We start from the raw sequence: 13,617 nt of genomic DNA, 5'->3' as shown, positions 1-13,617 counted from the left end.
GAAAAAGAGGAAGGGAGGAGGGAAGCTGAAGGGAAAAGAGAGAAAACCAGGAAGAATTGCTGGTCTCTGAACTAGATAAATGTTTCACAGCTTAGTCTTGTGAATTTCCTAAATACCTTCCATGGGAATTTCAGGTGCCAGGAGAAAAACACAGGGTTTGAAATAAGATGGTCTGAGTTTTTCTCGTTATGAGAAATGAGGACTGGGAAAAACACTTGATTAAATAACTCCCAAGACCCTTTAGAAGACTAATATTTATAAACAGCTGCTTTTTGGTGTGACCAATGTTTTCTTATGCTGGTGGGGCTAAAACTGTCTTCTCGAGACAACTGGAATTAAGAGTCAGCCCTGGTAGTCCCCACCACGGAGGAGACTGCTGCTGCTGACTCTTCTGCACTCTAGCTTCTGGGTTACTTTGCAGAGTTGCGTAAAGATTGGAATCATTGTGGCCACACAGGTTGTCTGCTGACATTACTGTGTCTCATAGTCACCTCATTAATTGGGACTTTTGTTTGGGAAGTACAGATTTCGTCTTCTTTTTTTAAGTATCTATTTATTCCCTTTTGTTGCCTTTGTTTGTTTTATTGTTGTAGGTACTATTGTTGTCGTTGTTGGATAGGACAGAGAGAAATGGAGAGAGGAGGGGGAGACGGGGAGAGAAAGATAGACACCTGCAGGCCGGGTGGTAGCGCAGCGGATTAAGCACATAAGGCATGAAGTGCAAAGATGGACGGCTTAATGATTCCAGTTCGAGCCCCCGGCTCCCCACCTGCGGGGGGGTCGCTTCACAGGCGGTGAAGCAGGTCTGCAGGTGTCTATCTTTCTCTTCCCCTCTCTGTTTTCCCTTCCTCTCTGTCCTATCCAACAACAATGACAGCAATAACAACAACAATAATAATTTTTTTTAAAAAAAGGACAACAAAAAGGGAAAAAATAGCCTCTGGGAGCAGTGGATTTGTAGTGCAGGCACTGAGTTCCAGCAATAACCCTGGAGGCAAAAAAAAAAAAAAGACACCTGCAGACCTGCTTCACAGCTTGTGAAGCGACGCCCCTGCAGGTGGGGAGCCGGGGGCTCGAACTGAGATCCTTACACTGGTCCTTGCGCTTTGCGCCACCTGCACTTAACCTGCTGCACTCCCGCCCGACTCGCAGATTTCATCATCTTTAGTGCTGCGGTTGGAGTAGTACGCAGAAACCTTTATCTTTAGCTTTTATGGCAAATAGGGGGAAATAGGTCACATACATCACAGGTATTATCCTTTGTACTAGAGGGCTTTCTCAGACAGTCTACTTCTCCCAGGGGAATAGGGTTTCCAACTAGGCTTCTTCCTAGACATTTTGTATTTTATATTCAGAGTCTACTGGCAACTAACACATCTCCTCTATTTTGTTTTCTTTCTTTCTTTTTTTTTTTTTTTGTTGTTGAAAGTGTTGACTCGGAGCCAAAGAGAGGCCAGGAGCAAGAATGAAAGCGGGCTAGCTGCCCGGACTTCCTCTGACACTGACAAGTGAGTAGGTGTGCTGTGTTCATGTTGCTCTTGGTTCACATGCCATTGCTTGGGCTGAATGAGGAAACCAACGCTCACTCACCCGTGTCGCTTTGACCTGCCAAGCCACTTGGCTGCTTAGCTGCCTGCATTTCTTCTCTTACTCCCAGTTCGTGTCAGTGTAGGTGGCCTCCCTCTCCCTTTTCATTGCCCTAAAAAAATCTCGCCACCCACTCCACTTCCACATTGCTGTCAGGTTTTCTGTTTTATTTCAGTCCGCTTACTGGTATTTGGTGCTTTTGGGAAGCAGCGAGCTTTTGTGCTCTTTAATGGCCCAGGAGTTGCTGAAGCCAGGGCAACACAGAAAGACCTCCCTTGGGTTGTGAGTTTCAGCTGAACTAAGGAAGTCAAGCATTCTCAGAGTGGCATAGATATACGTGCTGCTTTCCAAAAGTAAAAATATTAACAGCATAGTACAATAGTCAGACAGAAATATTGACTGATTTTTTTTAATGACAGTATTTTTAAGATTTTAAAAAGATTTTTAAAAATATTTCCATTTTGTTGCTCTTTTTTATTGTTGTTGTAGTTATTATTATTGTTGTTATTGATGTCATTGTTGGATAGGACAGAGAGAAATGGAGAGAGGAGAGGAAGACGGGGAGAGAAAGATAGACACCTGCAGATCTGCTTCACCGCCTGTGAAGCGACTCCCCTGCAAGTGGGGGTCCGGGGGCTCGAACTGGGATCCTCACACCGGTCCTTGCACTTTTTGCCACATGCGCTTAACCCACTGTGCTACTGCCCGACTCCCAGTTGATTTTTGTCATCACCCGGCCATAACCATTCAGGACTGACTTTTTTCAGACAGACAGAAGAGTGCAGCACTGGAGTTTCCTCCAGTGTGGTGGGGACCAAGGCTTAAATTTGGATCATAGGCATGGCAGAGCAGGGTACCACTCAAGCAGTCTCTCTTGCCAGCTCAGAAATACCCAGTTTGAAAATAGATCTTAGATCCTGATTTCAGGGCTGCCTTCACTAATTCAGCTGAGCAGAGCTGACCGCTTGCTCCATTGAAATCCTGCTGTGATGTGGGTATTCTAAACCTATATTGACTATACCTCATTGTCAGTTCGTTCGTTCATTCATTCATTCATTCATTCATTCCTTTCTTTCAGTTTCCCTTTCCTTTCATATTTCAGTCTCTGACTAGGCTCTGAGTTATTTGAAGGCAAGTATTTGTCTTCATTCATGTTAATATCCCCAGCATCTAATAAAATGTGTCTGAGGCAGCAGTAACTGTAATAGCTGTTTGTTGAGCACTGGATCTATACCAGCCACTGTGCTAAGTGCTTGATTTATTTTACATCTTTCAACATTAGATAAGGTAGCTATTCTTTCTTTTTAAAAGATTGATAGTAAAATTTTAACGAGCTAAGATCATGCGGCCAGACCTTCCACCATCTACCTGACTGGGAAAAAAGTATGCTTCCTCACAGTGCTGCTGCCTTCATAGAGCAGGGGATTGGTAAGCTAAGCACTCGAGAGGTACACTGGCTTTCCTCATAGGGCAGTTTTACTTGCATCTTCCCATATGAGTAAATTCTCAAGAGACTTATTTCCCCTGTTTTAAAAACTTCCAAAGAAATTCTTCCTCAGCTAATCTAAATCTCCTTTGCTGTAACAGCCTTCTAGAAAGATATATCTTTAGAAAATTTTCTCTAGCTTCTTAAAACCAAGATAATCTTTTAAAAACAAAACAACTAAGATGATCTTGTAAGTCAAGTAGATCTGACTGCTGACAATAATTAGCTGTAGGACCTTAGGGAGAATAATACCCTTTGGATAAAGAATTAATTGAGATATTTGCTCAAAGGGTCTTATACTAGTTCTCATCACCTAAAATACATTAAGAGGGGAGAGAGAGAGATACACCTGCAGCCCTGCTTCACTTCTTGTGAAGCTTACCACCCTTAGGTGGGGACCAGGGACTTGAACCTGGGTCCTTGTGCATTGTAACACGTGTTCAACCAGGTGCATTACCGGGCCCTGAGCCATAGGAAGTATTTAATAGATTCCTCCCCCCCACTCCCTTTGTCCTCAGCAGTTTTATTTTCCCTGATGTCCAATAAGCGTTACCTCAAGGACACAATTTTCTCTCTCTAAAAATAACTGTGTACGTGAAATTATGCTAAAGCCTCTGGCAGAACCACATGGTTTGGGTAGCTTCCTAGTTCATGCTGCAGGTTTAAGGAATTAAGGAAATCACTATAGAGACAGACTTGATTTACTAATCAGACAAGTTCATCCACCCTGGTAAAAATGTCATCTTGATTTAATGCTCTTGGTGTTCTCTTTCCTATCTAAATTTTAACTTCTTTTTGAAAAAAACGACTACGCTTAATTTCAGAAGAGTTTGACAGAATATTTTGTGTCTGAAGAGCAATCAGTATTGTTTCAGATAGTTAGAAGAGCTGATTTCATTACTATCCCACTGCTGCAACAGCAGGGTACAGAGAAACAGCCAGGGAAAACCACTAATCACTCAGTCCTTTTGATTGGCACTGGCTTCGTTTTATTGGCCACCCTGCTGAGCAGACCTGCATTGGTTGACATGTCTCCTCCACAGAATAACTTTGAAACATAAAACACAATTTGAGATACATCCAGGAGCCCAGAGGCAAAAGCAAATCTTGAAAACTGCTTTTTCCCCCTTTCTTCTGATTGGCTAGGAAAGAGAAATGTTACATCTGTAAATCCCTGATTCCGTTCAGAGAGTACCACTGCCATGTAGAATCCTGTCTCCAGCTCACAAAGAGTGACCAGGGAGCCGGAGTGGAGGAGAGCAAGGCAGGGTGTTCAGCTGTGAAGCAGCAGCAGCAGCAGCCATGGCCGAGGAGCCCGAAGGTATGTTGGGGTTATGTCTTGGGTTCCTTCCCGGGGCCTTTGTTCCCTCTCTTCCTCTCTTTGCTTCTCTTGAAGCCAGATACATGCTTTTCAATATTATTTTAACTAAAGTAATTGTACAACACGCGGGAAGGAGGGTCGGGTGGTAGGTGGCGCAGCGGGTTAAGCGCACGTGGCGCAAAGCGCAAGGACCGGCCTGAGGATCCCGGGTTCGAGCCCCTGGCTCCCCACCTGCAGGGGAGTCGCTTCACAGGCGGTGAAGCAGGTCTGCGGGTGTCTGTCTCTCTCTCCCCCCTCTGACCTCCCTTCCTCTCTCGATTTCTCTCTGTCCTATCCAACAATGATGACAGCAATAACAACAACAATAATAATAACACTGAAAAACAACAAGGGCAGCAAAAGGGAAAAACGGCCTCCAGGAGCAGTGGATTCATAGTGAAGTCACTGAGCCCCAGCAATAACCCTGGAGGCAAAAAGAAAAAAACAAAAACCTCATGTAGGAAGTCAGAAAATATAAAGAATCGGGAAATGAATGAGGAACTTTAGCTACTCAGCAACTTTCATTATTTTTGTCTTTTTAAAATAATTTTCTTTTTTATGGATTTTTTATGCAGTTTATACCATGTGTGCTGCTGTTAATTTAGTAGCACAGTATACTACCTTCATAGGTGTGTTTTAATTTTTTTTTTTCTAAAATTTATTTCATGAGAACACTGTGCTCAAGCATGTACGTGCAGGCAGTGGAGCCCTGGGTCTCGAGCTTGCAGCCCTGCGCTGTCCTCACGCCACTTTCCCGGCCTTGCTGAGTATCTGCTGAGGGCGAGGGCTAGGGACACAGCACAGTAGCTTACACAGCAGACTGCACTCCCTAGGCTCAGAGGTCCCAGACTTAGTCGCCAGCACCTCCATAAGCCGGAACTGAGTAGTGCTTTGGTCTCTCTCACCGTCTTTCTCATAATAAAGAAAGAAATGCATTTTTGAAGTGACAGAGTGAGATAGAGTGTGAGACAGCACAGGAGTGTTTGCTGCTCCACCGTCTGCTCCATGCCTACGAGTAGCTTTACTCACGGAGCCTTCGCTGGTGGTGTCAGGGATCAAACCCCAAGGCCTCACACATGCAAGGCAGGTGCACTACTGCTAACCCTTTTTTCTGGCCTGGAAAGGAGTTTTGGAGTTACGCTCAGTGTGTGTGTCCCATAGTTAGTTACATAAGCATCTGCTGTTCGGCATGTGGGTTCTTCTCAATTCTTCTGTTTTATAAGACTGTTTAAAACATCAATCAGTCTTTGTAACACTGATTGCTTCCTTAGAGTTCCTGAAGTAGGACTCTCCGGACAATGGATATAATAAACATTGTGGTAGTTCCCCAAACATGCTGCCAAATTGCTTTCTAGGAAATAGATCCAGTAATCCCCCCTCTGCCAGGAACCTGTTTGAGATCAACTCTGTTGAGTTCATGTGTGCCTGGCCTAAGGAAGCGGTGGGGTCTGGGGCTCTGTCACTGGGAAGCCAGAGGTGCGTTCTGGGCTATTGGTTAGAGACTGAGAGCGAGTCTCAGCGTCGGGTGGTGGTGCACCCTGTTGAGTGCGCGTGGTATAATGCGCAAGGACTTGGGTTCAAGCCCCCAGTCCCCACCTGCAGGGGGAAAGCTTTGCAAGTGGTGAAGCAGTGCTGTGGGTCTCTCTCTTCCCCACTTCACATATATGGCTCCATCCTCCTTCCATCTCAGTTTCTCTCTATCAAATAAAATGTTTTTAAAAATACTAAGAGGAGCAAATCTAGGATTAGAGCTGAAAGACTAAATAGTAGCTCCTTATTTCAGCAAACTTACTCACATACCTGTCACTATACTTAAGATAGGGAAATCATTATCTGTCATGCTTGAAGAAAAGGACCCTTCTGGGGGTTGGGCAGTGGTGCACCTGGTTAGGTGCACATAGTACTAAGTGCAGTTAGCTGCTCCCCACCCACAGCTGCGATGCTTCTTGAGCAGTGAAGCAGGTCTGCAGGTGTCTTTTTTTTTTTTTTTTTTTTTGCCTCTAGGGTTATCGCTGGGGCTTGGTGCCTACACTATGAATCCATTGCTCCTGGTGACCATTTTTTTTATTTTGTTGCTCTTGTTGGATAGAACAGAGAGAAATTGAGAGAGGAGGGGAAGATGGGGGAGAGAAAGACACCTGCAGACCTGCTTCTTTGCTTGTGAAGCGACACCCCCCCCCCCCCCCCCCGGGGAATGTAGGGAGCCGGGGGATCAAACTGGGATCCTTGCTCAGGTCCTTGCACTTCACACTATGTGTGCTTAACCTGGTGTGCTACCACCCAACCCCTGCAGGTGTCTATCTTTCTCTCTTCCTGTCTACCTCTTTTCCGCCTCTCAGTTTCTCCTGTCTTATTCAATAAAATGGAGAACAACAACAACAACAAAACCTTCTGTGGGGTGACTCTGAGCTGATGATTTGACATGAGGACTAACAGGTGAGCTTATACCATGAAAACAGTTTAATCCTCCTGGCGTCACTGCCTCTAGAAGCTACCTTCAAACTGTTGCTTTTCATTTTGAATCTCTCCCTTCTGTCACAGGTCAGAGGCTATTATCCTTCACTGTGATCTTAGAACAGTTTGCTTTGATTCTGATTTCTGTTCATGGATGATATTTTTAGTATTAAGACACAACTCTAGTCATCATGGTTACCTTTCAATGTGTGTATAACATCGTTTATTAGAAAGCACAAGACTTTTCCTAGAGCTCTGTCCCCACACCTTTTCTCTCTTGGAGACAGGTGTGATCTGGGCGAGGAAGTAATATTTTTGACTGCCGTGAGGTAATCCTTCTGTGTGTGTTTTTCCCACAGGAAGAAAGACACAACGAAGGGCGACTCCTCAGTCGTTTGGAACAGTCTGAGCACAAGAATGCAGGTGAGGACTGACCCCGGGACCGGTCTGCTGAGCTTCTGCCTAAGACCTTCCAGTGAAAGTTACCACTGCTAACTCCCTGTTTGGTGGAGTCTTGTGGGTGTGTGTGAACTGGCCAAGCCAGCCGTCTAGACTCGTGCTGGGTCCTCCTTCGGTAAAGAAGACAGGTGGTGGGGGTGTGGGGTGCCCTGTCTTATAAATCATCAGTTTCATTTCAGTGAATGACACAGTCCCCACAAGCTTCTAAAGGAACAGGCATGAAATGCAACCCCAAACAGTTGCTGCGTCTTTCTAATGCTTCGTGCTCCATAGCTTACCTTTAACTGAGTCTCCCAGCCGCTGTACCTGAGCAGCTGAAGGGAGGAAGTCTGCCTCCGTCGGCCTAGTTCAGGGCTGTGTGGTGTGGAGTGCTTGAGAGCATTTCACTGACTTCACAGACCAGAAGGACTGTTACATACATACATGTAAAACTCCAGAGTCCCTGCCATAAGTGGAGTCTCCATAAATTCTTGCTGGTATTATTATTTTTTGTGGCTACTAGCTGCTATTGTTAAAGTTCTCTAGGTGCAGATGGAAGAGAGGCTTTTGCTTAAGCCTGATGAGGTTTGCTTGCTGTCTTTGTTCTGATAATTCACCCCCACCAAGTCAGTGTGTTGTGCCTTCCTGATGACAGAAAGGCAGCTGTCCCACTCTGTGTGCTGCCTCCAAAGCAGCGGGTTGTGAGTCTGCAGGAGGCAGGTTCCCCCAGCAACACCTTGCTCTTTGAGTCCAGGTTTCAGGAAGGTTTATTCTGAGGGGATTCAGTCAGAAGTGTTCACCTCAGTACTTCTGCAGCTGAGCCTGCTGGAGACTAATGCTCCCATTCCACAGGTCTGGGGGCTTGGGGATCTGAACTATACCAGGCTGAGCCTGAGGAAAAGCAGTGCCCTGGCCACAGAAGCATGCTGTCAATGAGAAGTGGCCTGATAGCAGCACTCGTGGCAACATTGTAACTCTCTCTCTCCTGTCACAGATGCCGGCATAGAGACCAAATCTCCAGAAACAGGAGTCTGCAGGTAAATTGCGGTGCTGCAGTATGGCTGCCGGCAGTTCTAGAAGTGTATAGGTGAGGCCAGGTGCTGGTACACCTGGTTAAGTGCACAAGGACCAGGGTTCAAGCCCCCAGTCCCCACCTGCAAGGGGAAAGCTCTACAAGTGGTAAAGCAGTGCTGCACGTGTCTCTCTGCCACTCTCCCTCTCTAGCTCCCTCTTCTTGTTTTCTGGCCATCTCTGTCCAATAAGTAAAAATAATTTAAAATTTTTTAAAAATATATTTAAAAAAAAGTGTACAGATCTGGTCCTGACTTCTGTACAGTGTGGTATTCAGACTGCTGAAGTGTAAATGACTGGAATTGTGTTATCTCTCTGTGACTTCCATATATTTGGGCTAAGAATGAGCAACTCAGTTCACTCATGGTGTTAAAATAGTGCAGAAGCTGCCTCTTCACTTATCCATCCTTACCAAATTCTAGTTTCTCCTCCCCTCCCCTCCCCTCCCCTCCCCTCACCAGAGCACTGCTCAGCTCTGGCTTATGGTGTGGGGGATTGAACCTGGGACCTTGGAACCTCAGGCATAAGAGTCTTTGCTATTATTAGTATTATTAGTATTATGCTATTCCCCCCACACACACACACACACTCATTTTTCTTTTTTCTTTTTATGCCTTTACTTTTGCTTAATTTTACACCCTTTCTTAATAAGGCATTCAAGCAGTGTTCACATCTCTGGAAAGGGAATGATATTACTGATCTGATTGGAGTATTATAAAGAATTTTTGGAGTGATGCTATCTGTGTGAAAGACTGGTAAAACACCCAGCATGTACTCAGTGCTCAGTGGTCGGTTGCTGTTGAATTCAAAGTGTTCCTTTTCTCTCTAGGGAGCCCTCTCCGGGGCTGGGAGTGGCAGGCTGCAGTAGAGACATGCAGAGTTCGCTTGCACACTTCGACTTAGACGAGTCTCCAATCAAGTCTTTCGTTTCCATTTCTGAAGCCACAGATTGCTTAGTGGACTTTAAAAAACAGCTTTCTGTCCGGCCAGGTAACCAGACACGGACCAGGGCAGGCAGAGGAAGGAGGAGGAAATCCTGAATGAGTAGGCTGTGGAGGTGGACAGCACCGTCAGGGGAAGGGTGTTCATTAAGCCTTCGAGGGCTCGAGTTCATTGTTGAGCAAGTTTCAGCTCTGCAGTTCTAACCACCAGCACCCACTCAGCATTCTGGTTTCTCTGTTTTCTATGATCTATACAGACAACTGTGTATAGTCTCCTGTTTTATAACACTGTTTGAGTTCTCATAGTTAAAAGAAAATGGAAATATATTTATCTATGTATGGAATCTTATTTCAAGAAGATGGCGATTTCTCTTTTGTTTTTCTCTGTACTGTGGGATTTGGGAGAGTATATTTTAATTGTGAAGCCTAGCTCTCAGAGCCATGAATTACATGTTTCCAAATGAATTCCATTACTGATCTTTGACTTACTGCCTGTACTCACTGGATGGGTAGTGCATAGTTCCTAACTTGTGTGGTCACTTCTTGATCTTCTCTGATCTCATTCTAGAAGGTGCCAGAGCAGTGAATCCTGCTTTTTATTCTGCTGTCCCTCCCACACGGTGACCTGTCACTTCATCTGGCTGCCTCACTCAGTTATGTTTTCTTAGCCAGAGTAGAAATCCTTTGAGAGATCTATCCTGTTATCCTTTCTAGCAGTTAGTAAGCCAGTACTCTTATTTTCTTAATATCTAGATTAACTCTTGGGGATGCCAGGCATATTCATCTGTTAAACACTGAGATTGGTTTCCTCGCTATCAAGGGGCGATAACGGCCACATGGAACAGCTTCTGATTCAGTCCATGATTAGTGACGTGCACATTCACAGGCGCACTGGCCAGGGGAGTCCACCGTGGACAGAGATGTGGCCTGTCCTGATGCACTACAGATGAGAGTATGCTGAATGTGAGATGACCAAGCGAGGCTGTTCCTGTTAGCTTGGGGATTCTGTTCAGACTCTCCTACCTTCTGACCTGCCAAATCCAGAGTTCCCCTTCACTTTAAGTGGAAGTGAAATATTGGCTAGCTTGGGGCATTTGAAGATAGCTTGGACAGGAGGTACACAGTGCTGTCTCCTGTGTGATGACCACATACAAGGTCACTGTCCATGCCATCTGACGTGGTGTTGGATGGTGGGGACACTGTTGTCACCCAGGTAATACTGGACACTGTTTTGAATCATCACGCCTGTAGGTGGCCAGTGTGTATGCCTCATTTAACCCTTATGTGTTTGTTGTCCTTCCCGATTTTAAGATACAAACACAAGGACTGAGAGCGACAAGTAAAATCATCTTTTCCCCATGGCAGTGAGACCACAGTGACCCTCTTTTTCAGCTCTAAAGAAAATGCTCTGTTTTGAAAAGTGGTTTATCAGTTACGTCTCATCAACTTGACTCTCTCGAGTCTCCACTCTCACTAGTGGTGGATCCAAGAGGAAGGCAAGCTCTGTAGGTGGCGTAGACAGCACGCCTACCTCCCCTGCCGGTAAGACAAGGGAGGTGCTGCTTCTAGAAGGTGGACTCGAGCTTCACACTGTGTCGTCTCCCTGGAACACGGGTGGGGCAGTGGGACTGGGACTGACTGATGGGAAGTCAGGAAATGGCCAGCTCCCTAGACACCCCTTCCTCCTGTCCCAGTCTGTAAAGGCCCGACTCGTCCATTGATGCTAGACCTGTGGAACGGCATTAAGAAGATCAGTGTAGTGACTGACATGTCAGTCTCTGTCAACCCGAGTTTCATACCCAACACACGCTACAAATGACCTTCTCTGAGACTGAGTTTTCTTATCCCTACTACAAGGGTCTAAGAATTAAAGATAATGGGCATAAAGACACGACGACACACAAATAAGAGTGGCTGCCTCGTTGCCAGTGTGGTGCTCTCTTTTTGTCTGTAAGGAATGTGACGGCAAAGTCGGGCAGGGGGGAAACAGCATAATGGTTATGCAAACAGACTATGCCTGAGGCTCCTAAATCACAAGTTCAATCCCCCGCACCACCATAAACCAGAGCTGAGCAGTGTTCTGGTGTTTCTCTGTGTGTATGTGTGCGTCTCTGCATTTCTCTCTCTCAAAAAAAGTATATATATAATAAAATTTCTTTGAAAAGAGGCAAAGCCCAGGGTGAGGGGCAGAGCTAGAGGAGATGGCTTTCAGAATGTGCCTTGGCTGCGCTAGCTGCCTCATCACCTGCCTTCCACGGGAAGCTCTGACCCAGGGCGTTTTAAGAGTTCTGGGACCACGGTTTGCTTTTCCTTCTGAAGGATGGAACCCAGTTGTCCTTTGGTGCTGCTGTGTCATGGAGAGCTGGGAAGCCACAAATTGGGAAAGAGGAGACTTCTCTGTGAGGCATTGTGGTTGTGATGAAATTCATTTCATCCTTGCAACAGCTCATCAGAGGAGGCTGTGCCTTGCCCATTTCCCCTGGGTGCTTACCATTCTATTACACACCGCAGGGTCCTTTTGCAAGAGCCTGCAGTGCCTGCCTTAGTCTTGTGTGTGGCAGGGACTGGGCGCTGAGTCCCTCGAGGCAGCCCTTAGCTAGTGGAAGATGGACGTTAGAGGCTGAGTAGCCCAGCCTTCTCCCCTCTCGGGGGCATTCCCTCAGGTGAGTACATTCGAGCTCCCAGCAGCAATTGAACAGCACACACACCGGCTCCCTCCCCCCCCTCCCCGCCTCAGTGCAGCCCCCCCCCCCATGGGTGAGCAACCCTCCCCTGGGCTCATGTGAGGGCAAGCTTGGCATTTGTGTGGACAGAGAACCTATTCACATTGGTCCTGAGGTACCTAACTTACATCAGTCCTGGCCTAGATCATTTCCCAGTTAACCTCTTTGTCCTCAAACTATGTCAGCCGTGGAGTCCAACCTCAGGCAAATCCTGTGGAGAAATTAGTCTTTGTTTGCTTCAGTGCAGTGCCAAGTCAAACCCAGGGCCTCATGCATACATGACTATGAATTTGCCACCCTGCCTAATTATATATATATTGGGGCTGGGGACACCAAAGCATTTCTCCACAGCCTGTTCTAGTCCTTGGTGCTGCCATTCAAGGTGCCCACACATACTGCCAGGGGTTGACTCTAGGCCTCATGCCTGGAAGGCAGGGCCCCTACCTACTGAATCATCCTGTGTTAGACATGGGGAGCCAAGGTTCAGAGAGCAGATCTGCCTCTGGTCATAGGGTGGGCAAGTGGGGAGAGAGTTGAACCCAGCTTTCTGGCGCTACCTACATGAGTCTCGGAATTTCAGTGGGGAGAGAGTTGAACCCAGCTTTCTAGCTTTCTGGTGCTACCTACATGAGTCTCGGAATTTCAGCTTTGAATGAACTTGATTTCCCCTGTAATGCAGGGCAGCTTTGACCCCAAGCTGGTTTTGCTGATGGGCACTGGGATGTGGGGGTGGAGGTGGGAGGGTGGCGGATAGTAAGGGATAGGAGGACCGTACAGTGAGGAGGGCAGGACGTGAAGACCCATACTGGGAGGGAAGGCTGCAGGAGGAGACCACTTGTTCTCGCTCACTTTCTTTTTAAAGTTTTTTAAAAATATTTATTTATTTTCCCTTTTGTTGCCCTTGTTTTTATTGTTGTAGTTATTATTCTTGTAGTTATTTATGTCATCATTGTTGGATAGGACAGAGAGAAATGGAGAGAGTAGGGGAAGATGAGGAGACAAAGTTAGACACCTGCAGACCTGCTTCACCACCTGTGAAGCAACTTCCCTGCAGGTGGGGAGCCAGGGGCTCGAACCTGGATCCTTAGCTGGCCCTTGCGCTCCATGTCATGTGCGCTTAACCCGCTGTGCTACCACCCGACTCCCATCTCTCTCACTGTCATATACTTCTGAATGCTGAGATTGTGGCAGGGCTCCTCAGTTTATCCAGAGTTGACTTGATACCAAATTGGCCCCAGGTCTACATCTTGTCTCAGGGCCCCAAAGATGAGTAAGATGCCTCTGGGAAATGCCAGTACAGTGGGAAGACAGGCGAGTGGGCGAGATGGCTGTCAGTGCAGTGGCATGAGTTCCAGGATGCTGTGTGGCCAGTGTGGTCACTCTCAGCTGGGGTTAGGCCTGGAGGGCTCGTGGGGGGAGGCTGGGGTGTGACTTAATGGAAGAAGGGAAGTTCAGTGAAGCACTGGTGTATGTGTGAGGGGTGGGGTGGGCGAAAAGCAAGCCACCCTAGACAGCATGAGCAGTGGCCTGACCAGTGGGAGGAGGGGTGCAGAGCTG

At 46.7% G+C, this 13,617-nt stretch overlaps 1 protein-coding gene across 5 annotated transcripts in view; it reads left to right on the top strand.

Moving 5' to 3' along the window:
- UIMC1 (ubiquitin interaction motif containing 1) overlaps positions 1-9,802 on the top strand; it is an 85,021-nt gene extending 75,219 nt beyond the window's left edge. For all 5 annotated transcript variants that reach the window (XM_060197233.1, XM_060197231.1, XM_016188678.2 and 2 more), the window contains 5 exons: positions 1,430-1,508; positions 4,220-4,394; positions 7,247-7,310; positions 8,320-8,362; positions 9,226-9,802. In XM_060197233.1, the coding sequence (XP_060053216.1) occupies positions 1,430-1,508; positions 4,220-4,394; positions 7,247-7,310; positions 8,320-8,362; positions 9,226-9,436 (572 nt within the window). In that variant the 3' untranslated portion in view covers positions 9,437-9,802. The remainder of the gene's footprint in view (positions 1-1,429; positions 1,509-4,219; positions 4,395-7,246; positions 7,311-8,319; positions 8,363-9,225) is intronic.
- The last annotated feature ends 3,815 nt before the right edge of the window (positions 9,803-13,617 follow it).

The sequence above is a fragment of the Erinaceus europaeus genome, chromosome 9 (genome assembly GCF_950295315.1).
Source record: "Erinaceus europaeus chromosome 9, mEriEur2.1, whole genome shotgun sequence".
Lineage (NCBI taxonomy): Eukaryota > Metazoa > Chordata > Mammalia > Eulipotyphla > Erinaceidae > Erinaceus > Erinaceus europaeus.
The sequence above is the reverse complement of the archived record's forward strand: the minus strand, read 5'-3'. Positions and strand labels throughout refer to the sequence as shown.